Source organism: Aethalodelphis obliquidens, unplaced genomic scaffold (assembly GCF_003676395.1).
Source record: "Aethalodelphis obliquidens isolate GAN/ISIS:26980383/991018 unplaced genomic scaffold, ASM367639v1 scaffold4, whole genome shotgun sequence".
In the NCBI taxonomy this organism is placed as follows: domain Eukaryota; kingdom Metazoa; phylum Chordata; class Mammalia; order Artiodactyla; family Delphinidae; genus Aethalodelphis; species Aethalodelphis obliquidens.
Window position 1 is genome coordinate 26,573,192 of NW_020837948.1, and position 21,364 is coordinate 26,594,555.

At 37.2% G+C, this 21,364-nt stretch overlaps 1 protein-coding gene across 3 annotated transcripts in view; it reads right to left on the reverse strand.

Moving 5' to 3' along the window:
* CAMK4 (calcium/calmodulin dependent protein kinase IV) overlaps positions 1-21,364 on the reverse strand; it is a 227,456-nt gene that overhangs the window by 62,806 nt on the left and 143,286 nt on the right. For all 3 annotated transcript variants that reach the window (XM_027100159.1, XM_027100154.1, XM_027100161.1), the window contains exon 5: positions 5,649-5,721. In XM_027100159.1, the coding sequence (XP_026955960.1) occupies positions 5,649-5,721 (73 nt within the window). The remainder of the gene's footprint in view (positions 1-5,648; positions 5,722-21,364) is intronic.

Below are 21,364 nucleotides of genomic sequence, written 5' to 3' on the forward strand. Positions count from 1 at the left end.
CTTAGTTGCTCCGCGGCATGTGGGATCTTCCCGGGCCAGGGCTCGAACCCGTGTCCCCTGCATTGGCAGGCGGATTCTTAACCACTGCACCACCAGGGAAGTCCCTAGATGGTAATTTTTTAAAATTTTTTTGTTTGTTTTTGTTTTTTTTCTGGTACGCGGGCCTCTCAGTGCTGTGGCCTCTCCCGTGGCGGAGCACAGGCTCCGGACGCGCAGGCTCAGCGGCCACGGCTCGCGGGCCCAGCCGCTCCGCGGCATTCGGGATTCTCCCGAACCAGGGCACGAACCCACGTCCCCTGCATCGGCAGGCGGACCCTCAACCACTGCGCCACCAGGGAAGCCCGATGGTAATTTTTTTAATGCTGCTGCACTTGTTTTGAATTCATTGACCTCTAGAACCATTTCACACACATTAGTAAAGACTATGAAGAGTAAAGAATCTATGAATAGAAACAGAAATTTTGAGAATTGAGTTTTGTTTTCAAATAACTTCCGGTACCATTTACTAAGCTATTGTCTCTCAACTTTATATCTGCCCTTCTATAGTCCGCTTTGTGAAGTGGGGACTTGAGTTACAAGTGACACTTTTCCTCTGCTGGCTTCCTGTTTGGCTCTGCCATTAGAGGGCACTAGGAAGAGAGTGGAAGCCTTGAAGCGGATGAAGGGACTTGTTCCCTTTCTGAGTCTGTCTTTCTGCTTGTTCTTCCCATGTACCTTTGAAACACTTTTTAACCCCGCAGTGGCAGATCATTCCGATAGCAGTTGCTAATTCCAGTTTGCACTTTTCCAGTGCTCACAGAACCAATCCCAGAGTCCCTCTTCAGTAACACCAGCACTAGCTGGCCAGAACACCGTTCTCAAAGGTCTGAGTGCCCGCTGCATGGGCAATGCCTCTGATGTCAGAAAAGAGACACCAGCCTAGCCAAGCAGTGAACTTTCACACAGGTCTATAGAGCACCTCCTTTAAACTTCTAAATTTTAATAATCTCAACTTCTTTACTTGGTTTCTCCAGTCCAAGAGGAGGCTGCTTCTCGAAGCTGCTCCCTCTACAATACATTAGCTTAGTGTTCCCCTTTTGCCTTTCCAGTTCTTCACTATCTAGTCATTAGTTCTTTATCGATTGATTCTCTAATAGGCTAAATTTGTTCTTTTTTTAGGGGAGATTACAGGTTTTAAAAAATTTACCAAAAGGAGCTTCGACTATTTCTGCATCCTTATAATCATGTCCATTTCCTGTTTTTCTTTGATGTTCAGATACCATATTTTTTTCCATAAACTTAAAGGGTGAGATGCTTTTGTCTGCAACTCTTCACGCCCATCACCATAATATTTAAAACGATTTGAACAAAAAAAATCTCTGTGTTGGGATAGCAAACATATTTAATATTTTTTCAACCATTTCCTTTTATTTTATTAAGTTCAGTGTATACTCCTATATTACAAGTTTCTCCAGCTCCAAATTCATGGCTTTGAAATTAATACATGCCCAAGAGAACTGTGGTTAGCAAAAGAGGGGAGGCAGCATTAGGGGTGGAAAAAAGAGAAGGACAGTAATTTTTTTGAAAAGAGAGGAACAGTAGGATAGCAATGATAACAAGGAAAGAACTAGAGGTGGTGGCAATAGTGAGCTGCCAGAGGAGATGAAACAGTCCCTGGTTATCTCTACAAGTAAATGGAAAAGGAGGGCTTTAAGGTTTGGCCTTGTGGTTTATGACACATGACACGATGACCCTTCCTGAATGTCCAGACTGACTGGACCGTTTAACTTGGGACAACCTTGAATTCATTTCAGGAAGATAGACTACTCAAGAAGGCTTAAAGATCTGCACTTAAAGACTAACTGAATGAATTCAAACGCAAAGCGGGAAACATCTTTCATATTCATTTTAAAAGCTTTCAAAAATGCTATTTAAAGCTAAAATGCAGAAGGAGTAAGATTACAGTCAGACAAATAGTGTGAAATATTTGGGGCAAGAATTGGGATGAAGTGAGGAGGAAGAGAAGGATTACAAGATTTGTTGCCTAAGGGGTGTCATTATGCCTGTGACATATTTCCCAAGAAATTTTTAATCTTGAAGTTTTCTACTTCTGTGCTTTCAAAAACCAGTCTAGATACAGTCTTAAAAGTGTGTGATTCAGGGGAAATGTGAGATATATCACTGATTACTTTGAGTTCCCAACTGTCTTATTTTTATAGCTATCTATAGCCATGTAGCTGACAATAAACTATTTCATAAATGTCAGCTACTTCTCACAAGTTTTAAATTGTTTGCTTTCTACCTGTGAAACACTGAGGGAAATTAATTTTTTTCTCTAAGTTAACCCTTAGGGGCAGCAATCAGAGAAACTGATTTTTATAAAACTTCTTTCAAAGAATGTTTGACTTGAATGTGGTAACCTGCTTCCTAAACTGGAGCTTTGTAGAGCTTTTTTTTTTTTTTTTTTTTTTTTTTGTAGAGCTTTATGAGTAGGTAAAATAACACAGTTTTTGTTTTAAATTTAAGATTAGCAGTAGACTAACCAATCCATCTTTGCAGACCTGAAACAGAGTTCTAGGAACTCTAGTCCCTGTGTTCTATGTGGAGCACCTCCATCTCTATCTCTATTGGTGGCTCTTTTATCCCTCAATTGATGTAACTCCAACAGGGGGAAAATCCTGATGCTGAAAGCATCCATTTCTCATTCACTGAATGAGAATTCTCCCAGTCAGCCACCTGAGGTATCACTAAATTGAAGCATGCCCACTGTGATAAGCCAAAAGAGTCAAGAGCTGACCTAAATGGATGGAGGCAACCAGAAAAAAACATATTGAAGAAGGTAAGTTTTGAATGAAAGGAAAAGAATTAAATGATAGTAAGGGAGTAGAAAAGAATCTTATGAATGGAAGCAAATTACATAGTTTTGTTTCATATGAATTGAGTAGAAAAATGATTGTAAGAATGTTTCAGTAAATGTGACATCATCTAGAAAGACAAAATATAGAATAGTAGTTATTTCTGACAATTTTGATAAATTTTCATTTATTTATTCAGCAAATATTTTTGAGCACCTACCATTGTCATTTGTCTTTTATTTTAGTACTCAGCTGTGGAGTGTATATGTATATATATATTTATAAGATGTAATACATCTTTAAATGAATATTCTGAGTCTGAAGTTGCTTATCCTCTTTTCCCTCTTCTTTGTAGATTGCTATGATTTCCATACCTTATCTCATTTAGTCTTTTCCACAACGCTGTTAGGTTGAATGTTATGCCTATTTTACATGCGGAAACTGAGGCTCAGAAGTATTTAGTGATAGACCCAAGCTCGCACATCTAGAAACGGAACCCAGCTCTGTTTGACTCCCAAAGTGCTCTTTTTTTAAAGATTAATTTATTTATTTTTGGCTCTGTTGGGTCTTCCTTTCTGTGTGAGGGCTTTCTCTAGTTGTGGCGAGCTGGGGCCACTCTTCATCGCGGTGCGCGGGCCTCTCACTATCGCGGCCTCTCTTGATGCGGAGCACAGGCTCCAGACGCGCAGGCTCAGTAGTTGTGGCTCACGGGCCCAGCTGCTCCGCGGCATGTGGGATCTTCCCAGACCAGGGCTCGAACCCGTGTCCCCTGCATTGGCAGGCAGATTCTCAACCACTGCGCCATCAGGGAAGTCCCCAAAGTACTCTTAACTGCTATACCAGCTGCCTGCCTGATTTGAGGAAAGTGATAGTGGGCCACTGCCAGCAAGTTTACTTGAATAGATAATCTATGGACCATAGTAGTGAAAAAAGAAGATTTAAAATGAGTATTTAAGTAAGCCATAAAACTACCATTACTGAACTCAAAAGGGACAAAATGAAAACAGTGACTGCAAAGGAGGATTGATAGACATATACAGATGTATATTTAGAGATAGGAATTGGAAGCAACCAGAAGTGTTTTTTAAAGTCATGCTAGAAATAGTCATAGCATGACATAGGGAGCAGGATTATGTTCATGGATACTTGAAGAGAGATTCAACTGAAGTTGGGAAGGTGGATGTGAGGAGAGAAGGTGATGGAAAAGTTAAAAACGATCCCCAAGTTGGCAAGCTTAGGAAGCCAAGATGGTAAATATATTGTATCTGATGAAAAATCTGGAATGGAGTGGTTATTTTAGGTGTGGTGAAAGATGAATTTGATATTCAAAATTCATATAATCAGGAACTGCATTGTGTATTTAAAGTAAAATTCCATGGCATCTTCTCCAGCTTTTATCCACCCCAAATTCAAACTTTTTTTTTTTTTTTTTTGGCCTCTCACCACTATGGCCTCTCCCGTTGTGGAGCACAGGCTCCAGACGCGCAGGCCCAGCAGCCACAGCTCACGGGCCTAGCCGCTCCGTGGCATGTGGGACCCTCCCAGACCGGGGCAAGAACCCACGTCCCCTGCATCGGCAGGCGGACTCCAAACCACTGTGCCACCAGGGAAGCCCTTGCGCCACCAGGGAAGCCCTCAAACTTTTAATCCCCCACCATAGCAAAAAGATCAAAACGCTTTATAGGAAAAAATAATTTGGAAAGTCTGGGTTATAAAGCCATATGCACTTGGCGTTGATATCTCAATAATGGATTTTGTTAGATCACAGATCTTCTATTTCTAGCAGCCCTATGCAAAGATTGTGAAGACTGGATTTTTTTTTTCCACCCACAATTGGTACATAAGCTTGTTAGGTATCAAGAGTCCTCCCTCCCTCCCTCCTTCCTTCCTTCCTTCCTCCTTCCCTCCTTCTTGTTTTGGTTGTAGGTAAAATTCACAGGACATGTACTTGTGTCACTGTGGCTCCTCAAGATATTGACTCATGATTTTAGTTATATAACTGACTCTGATTAATAGAATATATATTAATTCTGGGTATATTTTATAGATTTGTCTCTTTAACTGATCCTAATAAATATGTCCCTTTGGGCCCCATCCTGTTTATTCAGAGAATAATTTGTTCTGGATTTATATTCAATAAATAAATCACCAAAGTGTCCCAGGACATACTAGACACCACTAATCTATAGGAAGATTTGCACCAGTCGAGTCTGTTTTATTCAGGCAAATATTTCCTTATTAATTCAATACAAACCAACTTCTCAAAATTATATATATATATTTTTTGGTAAATGTGTGTCCATGTTTCCATCATTAACTTACAAAACTTTATTCCAGTTTAAAATGTTAACATACTTCTCCCTTTAAAAAAAATAAAATTGTCAGAATTTTTCTCCTAATTTACTCATTTCTTCTCTTGAAAGAAAAATTAATAATCTCTATGCTCTAAGGTCTATATTTATCTCCTTGAACATTTTTCCACTTCCTTACCAAACAAGAAAAACAATAAAGAGATAAACTAAAGAAATGGAAAGAGAGAAAAGAACAACTATAGGCACCAAAGTCTGATCTGATTCATAATAATAGAACGGAAATGATTTTTACAAACTTATGGCATTACATATGAGGACTGCATCTTTCAGAGTTTGAGTTATCAATAGAAAATATAAATTTGTTCAACATTTTCTAGTAAATATTTCATACTGTTTTTCTGTAAATTTTACGGCTTGTCACAGATATACACTTCCTAAATGATGATTCTGTAAAAGGAAGACATTACCCAGAGTTACACTATTGCTGTCACTTCATACTTACAGCAACTGCCTCCAGGATTTGTTTGACAGCATCTGCAGCATCTCGTTCACTATAATATCCCTTTTCCACAATCCTAAAAAAAAAAACCATGAAATCCTTCTCAGACACATGCATCCAGTTGAGTAGATGTTAAAAGAAGTTAAATTAACGTTAAAGAAGATTTATCTAAACAATTGCAGCAGGCTACCATGACACGAGGGGAAAGATTTCCATAAGTTGGCACTCTAGAAGTCTTTAGGTTTATTTTGCCTAGGCTTGAAGTTTCCATCCTATTGAGGACAAAAAATTCTTTTTAAACTTTGTATTGCAAATCATTTAAAACATATACCAAGTAGGCAATATACCATGAACCATCCCATTTAACTGTCACACTGCTTCAGCAATTATCAATTCATGGCCAATGTTGTTTTATCTATCTAATTAATTACTTCCCTTCTTCCTTTATTATTTTAAAGCAAATATCAGACATCATATAATTTCATTTATAGATATTTAAGGAGGTATCTCTAAAAATAAAGGACCTTTTAAAAATCATAACTACAATGCCGTTATGTCCATAAATTACAATTCCTTAACATTATCAAATATGCAGTGTTTCAACTTTCTAATTGTATTAAACATGTTAAAATTTGTTTGTTTGTTTTTTTGAATCAATATCCAAATAAGGTTCATGCAATTGATTGGTTGATATGTCTCTTATTCTCTTTTTACCTGTAGCTCCTCTCTCCCATTCCCTCACTCACTTTCTCTCATCTGCTTTTCTTTTCCAAATAAATGACTTGCTCTTTTTGTATAGATTTGGGCAAGAAATTATTCTTTGAAATTAAAGTCTTTCCTTTTTTAATTTCAAGAATTTTCCTGAGTTAGAATATTTCATATTTATTTTCTTCCATTGCTTTGGTTTTCTTCTTTGGGGTATGCAATTACACACATATAAGAGGTTTTCTACTTTATGGACCCAAATAAACAAAATAAGAAATGAAAGAAGAGAAATAACAACAAATACCACAGAGATACAAAAAAAAAAATCATAAGAGAATACCGTGAACATTTAAATGTCAACAAATTTGACAACCTAGAAGAGATAGAAAATTTTCTAGAAACATACAACCTGTCAAGACGAAATCAGGAAGAAACAGACAATCTGAACAGACTGATCAGTAATACTGAAATTGAATTTGTAATAAAAAAAAAAAACAAACTCCCAGCAAACATAAGTCCAGGAGCAGACAGCTTCATAGGGGAATTCTAGCAAACATATAAAAGAGAATTAATATCTATCCTTCTCAGACTATTCCAAAAAATTTAAGAGGAGGGAAAACTCCAAAATTTATTCTCTGAGGCCACCATTACCCTGATACCAAAACGCCAAAGACAATACAAAACAAAGAAAATTATGGGCCAATATCTCTGATGAATATAGATGCAAAAATCCTCAATGAAATATTAGCAAACCAAATTCAACAATATATAAAAAAGGATCATACACTATGATCTAGTGGGATTTATTCCAAGGATGCAAGGACAGTTCAATATTTGCATATCAATCAATGTGATGCACCACATTAACAAAAGGAAGGATAAAAATCACATGATCATCTCAATAGATGCAGAAAAAGCATTTGACAAAATTCAACATCCATTCATGATAAAAACTCTCATCAAACTGGGTATAGAAGGAACATATCTCACAATAATAAAGGCCACTTAAGACAAACCCATATAAAAAAAAAAACAAAACCCATAGCTAATAACATACTCAACAGTGAAAAGCTAAGAGCCTTTCCTCTAAAGTCAGGAACAAGACAAGGATGTCCATGCTCTCCACTTCTATTTAACACAGTATTGGAAGTCTTAGCCACAGAAATCCAACAAGAAAAAGAAGTAAAATCATCCAAATTGGGAGAGAAGAGGTAAAACTAACTATCTGCAGATGACATGATACTATAATATAGAAAATCCTAAAGTCTCTACAAAAAAAACTATAAGAACTAATAAATGAATTCAGGCAAATTGCAAGATGCAAGATTAATATACAGAAATCTATTGCTTTTCAATACACTAATAATGAACTACCAGAAAGAGAAAGGAAGAAAATAATCCTGTTTAAAATTGTGTCAAAAAGAATAAAATGCCTAGGAATAAACTTAACCAAGGAAGTGAAAGACCTATACTTTGAAAACTATAAAACACTGATGAAGGAAATTGAAGGTGATACAAAGAAATGAAAAGATATCCCATGTTCTTGGATTGGAAGAATTAATATTGTTAAAATTTCCATACTACCCAAAGCAATCTACAGATTTAATGCAATCCCTATCAAACTACCCATGACATTTTCCACAGAACTAGAATAAATAATCCTAAAATTTCTATGGAACCATAAAAAACCCCAAGTTTTGAAAGCAATCTTGGGAAAAAAGAACAAAGCTGGAGGTATCACGGTCCCTGCCTTCAGACTATACTACAAAGCTACAGTAATCAAAACAGCATGGAACTGGTACAAAAACAGATACATAGATCAGTGGAACAGAATAGAGAGCCCAGAAATAAACCTACACACTTATAGTCAATTAATATATGACAAAAGAGGCAAGAGTATACAATGGAGAAAAGACAGTCCCTTCAATAAGTGGTACTGGGAAAACTGTACAGCTACTTGTATAAGAATGAGATTAGAACATTTCTTCATGCCATATACAAAAATAAACTCAAAATGGATTAAAGACGTAAATGTAAGACCTGAAACCATAAAACTCCTAGAAGAGATTGTAAGCAGAATACTCTTTGACATAAATTATAGCAATATTTTATCAGATCTGTCTCCTAAGCAAAAGAAGTAAAAGCAAAAGTAAGCAAATGGGACCTAATTAAATTTAAAAGTTTTTGCATTGCAAAGGAAACCACTGACAAAATGAAAAGACAACCTACTGAATGGGAGAAAATATCTGTAAATGATATGAACAATAAGGAATTAATATCTAACATATATAAAGAGCTCATACAAGTCAATATCAGAAAAACAAGCAAGCTGATTAAAAAGTGGGCAGAAGACCAGAATAGACATTTACCCAAAGAAAACCTACAGATGGCCAACAGGCACATATAAAGATGCTTAACATCACTGATCATCAGAGAAATGCCAATCAGAATCATAGTGAAATATCACTTCACACCTTACAGAATGGTTATCATAAAAAAACCCACAAATAACAAATGTTGGCAAGGATGTGGGAAAAAGGGAACTCTTGTGCACTGTTGGTGGGAATGTAAATTGGTGCAACCATACTGGAAAACAGTAAAAAGGTTCTTCAAAAAACTGAAAATAGAACTACCATATGATCCAGCAATTTCACTCCTGGGTATATATCCAAAGAAAACGAAAACACTAATTCAAAAAGTTACATACACCCCAATGTTCACAGCAGAATTATTTACAAGGGCCAAGATATGGAAGGAACCCAAGTGCCCATCAACAGATGAATGGATAAAGATGTGGTATATATACATAATGGAATATTACTAAGCCATTTTCATTCACAATTCGATTTTATCATCCATTCAAATAACTAAGCCAATCCAAATTTAAATGACAGACGCTTTAATTGGGCTTTAGTAGCTGAAACTGCTGAGACACTATACACTTCAAGCTTCTGATGACTTTTAAAACGCCTCCAGTGTACACATGTATATAGGATACTTTTATAACCTCCCTGATGAAAACCTAATATTGAAGTAGCAGCTGAACCCAGAGCCAGCACTTAGTGGTAGAGGCTGCAGGTCTCTCCTCTCCACCTTCTTTTGCACTTGGGAAGCACAGCAACATCTGGGTAGAATTCTAGCTTTGACTTCTGTCTCCTCATCTCTTGGGGTCCATTCCTTAGCATGCTAACTTTTTTTTCTTGTTTTGTTTGTATCTTGTTTTTTTTGTTTGTGTTGGGCTTTTGTTTTCCCTTTGTGTGTGTGTGGTTTGCAATGATGTTCTTGCCTAAACTTTGAATTGCACTTTTTAATAAATATTTGTAACAATTTTAAAAAAATGAATGAAATTCTGCCATTTGCAACAATGTGAATGGACCTAGAGAGAATTATGCTCTGTGAAATAAGTCAGACAGAGAAAGACAAATACTCTATGCTATCACTTATATGTGAAATCTAAAAAATAAAACAAACTAATATATATAACAAAACAGAAACAGATTCACAAAGAGAACAAACAAGTGGTTACCAGTGGGGAGAGGGGAGAAGGGAGGGGCACGATAAGGGTGAGGGATTAAGACACAAACTACTATGTATAAAACAGATAAGCAACAAGGATATATTGAACAGCACAGGTACATATAGCCATTATTTTGTAATAACTTTAAGTGGAGTATAATCTATAAAAATATTTAATCACTACGTTGTACACCTGAAACTAATACTGTAAAACAAGCATACTTTAATTAAAGTTTTTCTACTTTTGATTTACATTGTTCTTTTTACTATGATTTTCTTAATTTTAGTTTATTTTGCAATATTAAGTTATAATTTCATCTATTTTGTGGGCATATCCTCCCGACATGCTTTCACTGCCTAAGGGGACCCTATTCTACTCCTTATTTTCTGTCCTCTTATAATCATTTTGTATTGTAATTAACTGAGCCACATCTCAGTTAAATTTGTTTTCTTAACCTTTTGACAGAGTGGTAGGTCAGGATATCTATTCTAGTTTCATGGCTCTCGACTTTCCGGTTACTTTCATGAAGCATTCAAAAACTGGAAACATACTTTCTGAGATCTCTTCTCTATCTGGAACATCATTCCCTTTCCTCTACCATCTCTACTCTGATTACTAAAGTCTCTTTCCAGAAGTTTCTCCTAAACACAGGTTTTTTTCCCCCCAAAGAGGCTTTAGATATTAATTTCATGAGTTCACAGGGCCTTGACTGCATTAGTCTCTTCAAACCTTACTGTGGACACCCTCGCACTTCTCGAAAATTTGCATACCAAAAAGCCCTCAGCTGGGCTTCCCTGGTGGCGCAGTGGTTGAGAGTCCCCCTGCCGATGCAGGGGATACGTGTTCCTGCCCCGGTCCGGGAAGATCCCACATGCCGCGGAGCGGCTGGGACCGTGAGCCATGGACGCTGAGCCTGAGCGTCCGGAGCCTGTGCTCCGCAACGGGAGAGGCCACAACAGCGAGAGGCCGGCGTACCGCAAAAAAAAAAGAAAAAAAAAGAAAAGCCCTCAGCTTTCTTCTTATACTGGCCCATCCTGCTCCCAAAGATTTGGAGATTTTAGAGATTTGAGTGTTCTCCTATTCTTAGTTCCATCACATGCTCTCTTGCTTCCTTTGCTTCTTCTAATGCTAATACCATGTGGCTCTTGCAAATTGTCATTAGTTTGTCCTCATTCACTCATATTTTAGCTTCATGGAGATACCTTGTCATCTGGTTTTGCTATAGATACTGTCAGTGAGGTTTTGGTTTTTTAGTCCTAGTTTCTCTGTCTATTCTTATGGGGATATTTGGGAAGACTGAAAGACTACTTTGTTGTGGTTTCTGTCTTCCCAGAATTTCAAGAGAAAACATTTTTGATAGACTGTAGATCACCAACTTGCACAAGATGTTTTCAGCTGACAAAAAGTTGTGGTAAAGACATTTGAAAAAGGTCAATTCAAAACATGAGACAAAACAACAAAAAACAATTCTAAAAAATTGTTGACTTTTTGTAATTTTGGATTGAAATTTTTCTTAGATGGTTAGTACCTCAAATAGTATAGTTATTTTTCAGAAAGTACCTTCTTTCTTTAATGTTGCAGCAAGAAGTTTTAATTTCTCAAAGTAGCTGGTGTTAGAAGCTGAATTTTGAAAATGTTTACAAAATAGGGCATGAACAGAACAGATAGGACAAAATAAAAGAGACGTATAACAAGAAAAGCTATATTGATGCAAAAATTCTGACTTTCTCCATTCAATTATTTTGAACATTGCCAAGAAACACAAACTCATCATATTTTTAAAGGATGAAAGATGGAATATCCCTCCTCACCTTTTTATTTATTGGATACCTGTTATGCACCAGGGTCAAATAAAATGTGAGAATAGATTAAAATATTCAGGGAGTTAATATTAATTGGTTCTTAAAAATAAGTTTTCATATGATATTTCCTTAGAATACGAATTTTTCCAACTCATGATTAAGTTACATAATCTACTTACTAAAATTTTAATTGAAATGGTTTCTTGAACTATACTTTCTGAACATGGTTAAATAGAGTATGAGAGAAGGGGAAAAGAAGGACTATTGTGTCAGTGTAAGTTGAGAACTTCGGCTACCATTGCATTATCCTCTGCGTTGCTCTCTAAATGTGGATTCTGTGGTACATCCATCAGCCAACACAAATGTAATTAGTGCGTCCTCTGTGTGCTGCACCTGCTTGGTTTTCTCCAGTTGTTAAAGGAAGGGAGTTGTTACAAAGATGATGGAAAAGAATGGCTGATAATTAACTTTTTTTTTCCATCTCCCATTCTCCCCAGAAGGGGAGAGAATCAGTTACCTCCTGCCTGCCATAAACAGTGTGGATTTTCCCATGGTCACTCTTCAGGACTAGAGCTTTACCACAACAGCTTTGTGATACCCCTCCAGGGAGTGCTACTCATGGCTCAGTTTATGCAAGAAGTACTCTTTGGGGTTGTTACAGAACCAACTTGCACAACCATGTGCGGCCTTCCTGATGGGAATCCCTCCTTGTCTGTTAAATACACATGAGTTCTTATGAGCATCCCCACCCCTTAGACAGGAAGTGCTTCAGCCACTAGAATTTCCTATCATTTGCTTTATTATGAATTCTCAAGCTTTGACCTAAATATGATATTTATGCATTTTCATTTTGATATAATTTAGGGTTAAATGCCTGTGTTCAGAACATGTCCTTGTGTGAATGTCTAGTGACTGGCTGGATGGAGGAGTGAACTTTCTTGGGAGCTGTTTTCAGGTAGCATAGAGGTAAGAATAGTAGGTATAAGAAGAATGGTGAAAATTTCATTAATTTTCTATAATATATACGTTAAATTAGTAATATACTTCATCTAATTAATGGAGAGGATGCATTCTAACAAATATATCCATTCACTTATTTATTCAATAAATATTATGGAATGACCACCATATGCTGGGCGCTCAGTAGTAAACCAGACATGGCCTCTGCACTCATGGGGTTTCTCTTGGTATGAGTAGACAGACAACAATCAACACAGTGTGCTAAACGCTGTGATAAAGATATTAGAGAATGGCCTGGGAGCTCCTAGAAAGGGCAGGCAATTTATTCTGGAGGCTATGCAGGGTGAGAAAAGGATTCCAGAGGTAGTTCAGACCTGAAGGATGTACAGAAGTTTTCTAGCTGTAGGGAGAGTGGGAGCTGGGGGTAGGATAGGTGTAGGGGAGGAGTATGGGATTGGAGAGAAGGGAAACTGTTCTAAGAGAAAGGAACAAGACTACAGTGAGGATTAGATTGTGAGGATGGGGTAATGATATTTAATCAATATTTTTAACTGTCTAATGTGAGCCAGGTACTTGCTGGATTTAATAAAGAATAAGATTTGGGTTCTGCCCCAGATGAGACCACAGATAGTAGAGAAATTACTAATAAATACATCATCATAGATGTAATATATGTTATACTAAGGTTTGTACAGCCAAGAAATTTATTAATTTTTTTGTCAGAAACATCTCTAGAGCAGACGTGTGGGGCAGGAGCACAAATGCAGGTGCCTTCCCCACCTCGTCTCACGTGAACTCTGCACACCATAGTTTGGTCCTACCATCAGAACTCAACTGTTTCTCTTCCAGGCTCCTTCTGCTAAAAGGAATTTTGTTCCCAGCTGATTTGTTCATCAGAGTGTCACAGGGATAGGTCTCTTGAAACTCAGACATTCAATTTAAAATATTTTATAGGTTGAGCCAGGCCATCCATGACTGACTGGGAAGAGCAATAGCAGGGAACTTCTCAAGTTGCAAATGCAGGTTTGTAACTTAGAGCTAAGATTGTAGGTGAAGATATTAGTGACCAAGCAAAGGAAAGTGAAATCGTGCAATCTTTTTCTCTTCATTTAGGTAGCAAGACTACAGCAGATATGTTTGGTCGATGTCTTCTGCTGGGTATTGTGGGAAAAATTCTTAGCCTTCTCACTAGACTGTTGCTTTGATCACCCATGGAGCCTCGCTCCAAGTCTCGCTCACAGTAGGCGGTCAATAAATATTTGTGGAATCAATACTAATTGCTAGGTGAATGGATGCCAGAAAAATTTCAGACTGTGGACATCTGGACAACTCCTTTGCCTATGTTCCTTATCATGTAGAACAAAAGTACTGGACTGGGAAGTGATGCTCACTTGTTGCAAGCACACTGGCCATGGATCCAGAGGGAGAACTGCTGTATGTATACATGCTTCCCAAAGCAACATGCAACAGGTAGAAACGTGATTGTTGTCCTTAGGAATAAACTCACAGTTACATAGTTCCTAGATATTATTGTAATAACATGGATCTTTTTAGAAACTTATTTTGAACAAAATCAAAGTGATTCAATTCAGCAAAATAGAGTACTTGTTTCATGAGGCAACAAATAACAATTCCTACAAAAAATTTAGTTGAAATTAAAAAAAAAATGCCAAGTAAGTTGAACCACGTATACACAGTTAAGAGTTTATAGCTTTATGCAAAATACACTAGTGACTTCAATTTTTAGAAGCAACAATACGTTCAATCATTATAGGGGTTTTAGAGCTGTAAAAATAGGAGAATAATTTTGGTTGATATTTTTGTCTTTTGTATTTAAACATACTTATCGCTATATTTCTTTTCAGATTTAGTAATTTCCTTTTCATGTTTCTTACATAATAAGAAGGCAGTTAAGATGCTATCTGCATTTTAAGATCATTTTCAAAGGTCCAGGGCCATGTAGTTTTTAGCTATGCTGCACAATTTCCTGTTGCTCCATTGTAAGCTGTGCTAAAAATAAAATCTCTCCTAGGATTTTAATCACAACACTGACCCAAAAGGCTGCCCTGGTGTCCCAGTTCCTACAGGTCTCTCAGTCACTAACAGGCCTAGCTACATCTGGAGATCTGGGAAGGAATCACAATGGGGTGTGTTTCCTTCGACTCCCAGGCTCTGATTCTTTGGCCTCAATAGGCGTTATCACTCCAAGACCATGCCTTTTACTTCCACTGTTTGCTATGTTGGCCCACATGCTCTTTCCCACAGTTGGGACTGTTTTTCTTCTCATCATTTTAAACTCGTAGGATGAGAAAACACAGGCAATGCCTATTTCTCTCCAAGGATCTGCTTTAAAATATGACTTTTGTACATTTGCTTCTGTCACCTTAATTGCTGCAAATTGAATTGAGCTCATCTCCAGCCCAGCAGTTAGCACAGACAATGCAGCTGAAGAGCTCTAATCCAATCATATCCTGAGGCCCTCAGACTTCCTGGCACAAAGATTAAGAGCCCTACTGCTCTCTCGACCAATGGCAGCTTTTTCTTAAATGGACATGTTATTAGATGACTGTAAGTTTATATGAGAAAGGCATTGGTCTGGTGAAAATGTGTACTGAAGGATTGAATGACACAGGGTAAAAGCCCCTAATAATATGAGTTTCAGGAGCCAAGTTTTAAGGGCTGCCAGTACATCATTATGCTGCTACATACAAAACTGTATTTAAATGAATTCCGCTGTACCCTGTGTAAATCTACCCCTCCTACGTAAGCTTCGTTCACTGCTTTTTCTTATTACATTCATGTCACCTTTGTCTGTATTGATGCTTTTTCTAAGAACTCTCCCAAAGAGTATTAAATTCATATGCTTAAAAAAAAACAGTTTCAAAGGGTACTACTAGCACCTGTTAAATTTGAGAAGCTAGGGAGAGAGTGAGGGAATTGTGGATCATTGTGGGTGCTGGCCGAAGAGTTGACAGCATAGGAGAAAGAGGAGGCCAAATCAAATTGTAGACCTGGCAATGGGCCTAAGGGATTCCCAGTCCAATTCTCTCATACTATAAATGAAAAGCCTGACCCAAAGACATATAAAGGGCCCAAGAGCATAGAGTTTATTCAATCATTCATCTGACAAATATCTAAAAATTGCTTGCTTTCTGTCTAGAACAGCTTCTAAGATGCACATGAAGATACTCATATCTAACCCCCCCGTCAGTGTGCTCTGCCTTGGCCATCACTTTGCCCTTCCCTCTACCCTTCACCTGCTAATTTTCTATTTCCCATTTAAGATTCAGCTCGAAAGGCTCTATTAGCTCCCTGAAGTCATTTCTGGCTTAGAAGACCCCCTTAATTTGTAACCAATGTACTGTGTTTATGCCCCAATTATAGCATTTATCTTCCCCACATGAATTCTTACAGCCAAATTTGTGACCAGTCTCTAGCAAATGCAAAGTATCTTGTGATAGGTTTTTTGTGTACTACTGATTCTTATCTTTATTTTTTTAGTCCCTTGTCATCCTTTATTTTTTTATCTTGTGATAGTGTGGTTGTCTCTATAAGCCTAGTACACTTTTTTGGAGGTGATGGTAGTATTAAAAGTAATATTTGGGTCCATATCACAGTTTACTTTCCCTCTTCTAGACCATGAGCTACTTGAGGGTGAAGGTAACGTCCTCTGGTTAACACGGTAGTGAGAAGAGAATAAAGTGGGTAGTGAATCTGAAATGGTAGAATGAGGCCAGACTGTAAGGGGTTTTGTTTGCCATGTTTAAAAGAATTTCCTTGAACTAAAAGTAGTGAGTAGCCTTCTGGGCTGATCTGTGATCAAATGAGTGCTTTAAACATAGATGGATGGAAGAGAGTGAAACTAATGCCAGTTAGGAGTCTATTGTAATGGGAAAGAGAATGTGAAGGCTCAAAAGGACAGAAGCAATGGGGAAGGGGAGAGGGAATGGATTTGAGAGCTGCTCACAGAAAGAATTATGGGGAGGGGGGCAGGGAGAAGTGAGAGGAAGAGGGAGAAATCAGTGATTAGCTTAGCTGTTAGGTCAGTTCACAGAAGTAGGGAGGAAAAGCAAGATTGAGAGTTGAGGGAAAGATGCTGAGTTCATTTCAGGATATATTGATTTAGAGGTGCCTATGGGACTTGCAGGTGAAAATGTCTAGCAGATTGTTGAAAATACTGTTTCCATCTCTGCTGAGACAACAGTCACCAATGTGACTGAAGCTACAAGAGAGCATTCAATTTACCTACGGAGAATGTATGAAGAACTTTAGGAAAGGCAGACATTTAAGGGATGAAAAGAGGAAGAGGAACTCAAGAAAGGGATCAAGATAAAGAAAACCAAAAAGTAAGATAAAAACCAAGGGAAAAAGATGCTGTCAAAAATTGTACTAAAGATATGGAGAGATTTAACCAACAATATAAACTAACACAGACCAGATTCTCCAAAAACACATAGCCTCTGGCCTCGGCAGATCCTTAGTGCTTCTGGAAAGTCCTTATTCTTGTCTGTTCTCACATTTCCAAGCTTTACCACTTCTTTCCTCAAGTGTCCTATTCCATTCTCTCCCAGCCATTGTTAGGAGATCAATTTCTCTTCAACAATACTGAAGGAATAAAGCTTATCAAGTCTGAGCTACTTAAACCTCTTACACTCTCCTCTCCCCCAACACAATCCCATTCCCAGCCCTAGGCAACCACTGCTTTGCTTTCTGTCTCTATAGGTTTGCCCCTTCTGGAAATTCCAGATAAATGGAGTCATAAAATATGTAGTCTTTCCTGTCTGTTTTTTTTTTTTTAACTTAGTATAATGTATTTGAGGTTCATCCATGTTACAGTATATATCAAAGGAACATTCCTTTTCATTGGTGAATGATATTCCATTGTACATTTTGTTTGTTCATTTGCCTGTTTACGGACAATATAAGTTATTTCCTCTCCTGGAACACACCCTACTCTGTCTGCAGGCATCCATTTGAGCCTGCTGTGATGCCCCCATGGGACTCTGACCAGGAGTCTCATATCTTTTCCCAACATCCATGAAGGTGTACAAGGCTAACTTGTTAGTTTGTAAGTAGGCTAGAATTATATCCCAGCCCTGATATTCAGTCCTCTTTTTCAAAATTGTTGCGACTATTGTAGGTCCTTTGATTCTGCTGCAGCTTGACTATGCTCCTGAGGAAGAGGGAAACTTTTTTTAAAACAAATCCTTTTATGTGGCTCTAGATCTTATTCCTTCAGTGTCTTCTCTGGAATGTTCCAAATAAAAGTCCTTCTCACACAGATCTCTCCTGCTTCCCCATCCTGTAGCCTCCTTCCCATCAGCAAATTAATGTGTTACCAGTGTGCCAGCTTAAAATAATAAATAAGCCTCCATTTATCCTGTGTCCCTTTCTACTACCTCACTTTTATTTTTCCCTTCAGAGCCAAGCTTCTGGGAAAAGTAGACTTTAAATATAGTCCAAATCAAAGTATATGTTTTCTTCATATGTAGCCAGATAAAATTGTATAAAGGAAGACGTACTTAAAATATCCATGGTTGAAAAACAAGTGTATATATATATATTAATGTTTAAGTTAAGCCAACACTTAAGCAGAACAAAATGTGACATTACTAATTTGAAGTTTTATTTTTAAGTATTAAGAGTACTGGCATTTGCTTACATAGCAGCAGCACGGCATGGTAGAAAAATCATATGCTTTGGAATCTAATGTACTTGAGTCCAGTTTCATTTAATTAGTGTTGTTGTAATTATTAGATCCAATGTAAACTGAGTGACCTAATGGTAGTTAACGGAACACTCTGATCCTCAGTTATCTGGTCTACAAAATGTATATATCAAGGCCTACCTTGTATATGTGTTGCTGTGAGGATTTAATGAGATCATGGTTAGCAAAATGCCCTGCCGCTGCCAGGACCCCAAAAGGCACTCACAAATGGCCCTCATTATAGTGACCAATTATCCTTTTAGACAATAAGATTTTATAGGTCTTCACTTTAGACAATTACATTAATGACTAATTTTTGACACAATAGTCTTCACAAATTCAGATGTGTTCTGATTTTGGTTAACAAGAATACCAACCCTGACACAACTCCATGGAGACTGGAGAAAAGACCTAAGTTCCATTTCTAGAATCTTTTCCTAATGACAATGTCCTGAATATTCCATTTACTTCCACCAAGAGTAAGAGACCCAGGAATGCTGAAGTAGAAACGACTATTAGGACTGATACAATAGGACTCTGTCAGGTAATTAATGGAGTAAATTCATAATCCCCAAACATAAGCACTACTTCTCCTGCATGTTGATGGCTTGTTGTTTGGAAAGAGAATATTTTCACTTTTGGGAAATGAAAAAAGAAAGTTTGTAGTCAGACAGATGTGAGTTTCAGGCCTGACTTTATGACTTATCAATTTCTACAGTTGGTGTTCTTGAAAAAAACGGGGATAATAATGCCTTAGAAAAACATGAAGGGTGATTGAGTGAGTTAAATGATACACAGTTTTGCATAGGACCAACCAATACATCAGGGATTCTCCATAAACACAATAAACAATAGTTTATTCCCTTGGAAATGATTTAAAAGGTGCTAACTGGATTTAATAAGAAAGACAGTGAGGCCATATGAGGAGGAAGAGTTGGACGAAAAGACACACCAGCTGCCTATTTGGGGAAGATCATTTACCTTGACTCATTCTCAGTTTCCACATCTGTATAGTGGGGACAATGCTCTTCATCTGCTTGCCCCAAAGGGTTGACATAAAAGAGGAAGACACACTAGTGTCTGTGAAAGAACTTTTAAAACCACATGTACTGAATTTTTGCTCTCAGTAATGGTGGGGTAGACAAGTGTACAGCCAAGAACAATGAAAACAAGCTAAATAAAATATATTTTAAAGTATATTTGAAGACATCTCAGAGTTACCAAGGAAGTTAAGGCTTAAGGAGCCAAGATCTGGAAGAGAAGAAAAACCCAGAAAAACAACCCTGATATCTGATGCCTATGCTTTCCCTTTAAAAGCATTTACTGATTCTAAATCAGTAGCTGATGGGGCCATCTCACAGGGTAGAGGGAACAGAAGCTGGCATTTAGGTTCTGTCTGTCAAGGCCCTCGCAAAATCCCCTGGCTTAAATTGGGACCCTTAAAGAGCAAAACCCTATGAGTAACAGTTGACAAGAAATAGATCCACCCTCAGGAAGCCCAGCTTTGAATCAGTCCACTGCCTGATTAGGTTAAAGTGATCTGTTCCTTACCTTAACTGCCTGTTAGAGCAAAATAAAATCTGCTCTTTTGGAAGGCAACAACATTTAAAGCCTCAAATTCTAAAACCTTTTATACATAATGTTTAGCATTTGAACAAACATAATCTAGCAAGCAAAAACACAAGGAGAAAACAGAAAAAAAAAAAGACAATTAAAAATTCACAAGTTATTCTGATACTGGAGTTAGACAAAAATCAGAAAAAATAAAACAACCTTTAAAAAAATTTAATTAGAAGACCAGAAGGACACTGCTAACTTAGTTGTCTTAAAATACAATCATTTTCTGGAAAAAAACTACTTGCAAATTTACTCTTAAACAACCTCAGAACTTGTCCACTTAAAAAGTTCAATAAATTTATAAGAATTGTGACTAGATTGAGACGGAACAGAAAATGTTCTGGAGGTTTTTCCATGATATCGTAATTTTGTGGAAATTTTTTTGGGGGATTATTATCTTGGACACAAAATATCACTGATTTTAATCCCTAAAATTGTAATCCATTGTCCTATGCAATTTACTATTCATACTCTACATGAAACAGCAGATTCCACTTGGATTTACCATGTTTTGGTTTTTAGGAGCATCATAGGACAGATCTTTTGTTAATAAAATACAACCATTTTGACTATAGTGGACTAACATAATTATCGCTTCATCAGTTGCTCCATTAGTTCATTCATTAGATACTATTAGAGTCATCATTAGACCAGAAATGAATTTCTATCATTACAATTAAATATGTTTGGTTTTTGACCTAAGTACAGGAAAGAGAGACCATATTTTGATTTTTAACTCTCAAGAAAGAAATAAATGGATAATAATGCAGGATATATTTTCAGTTTGATTCAAATTTAAAGATAACTGTAGAATTAAGTAACTTAATGGCAACAGATATGTGGACAACAACATTCAGGGGGAAAAAAGTCTATTATGTACGACCACTAAGAGTTTATAGAGTAGTTGAGTGCTCTACTGGCTGCCTGCCATTCTTCAGATGTCCTCTGTTAAATCCGAATATTTCATCCATTTATCACTGTACCTGAAATTTATCAACAGCATTTAGTTTTTCACTCTTATCTATAGCTGAATTAACTCTATTCCATCAAAATCAACTAGACTGCAAGATGAGAGAACCAGAAAGGCTGGGGAGAAGGGAAGGAAAGAGACTCCTGATTCCAAAATGATTTAAACAAACAGAGGTTAGAAGGTAAATAGGAAGTGCCATTGGTAGATGACAACTTCATTGTGAAATTCCTGTCCTGCAATTATTTACAAAGAACAGGAGATTCTTCTCTGTTAGACCATAATTAGCAGAGAAATATGTAAGTCTTCCTTAGGAAGATCTCACGGCTCCAGAGCCAGCAGGATCTAACTATAAATTGACTCTGTTAATGTACCTAAAGAAGGAATATGTCCATGAAAGAAGTCAGCTAAAAAGGTGTTGAAAAAGGACCAATTATTGGCAAA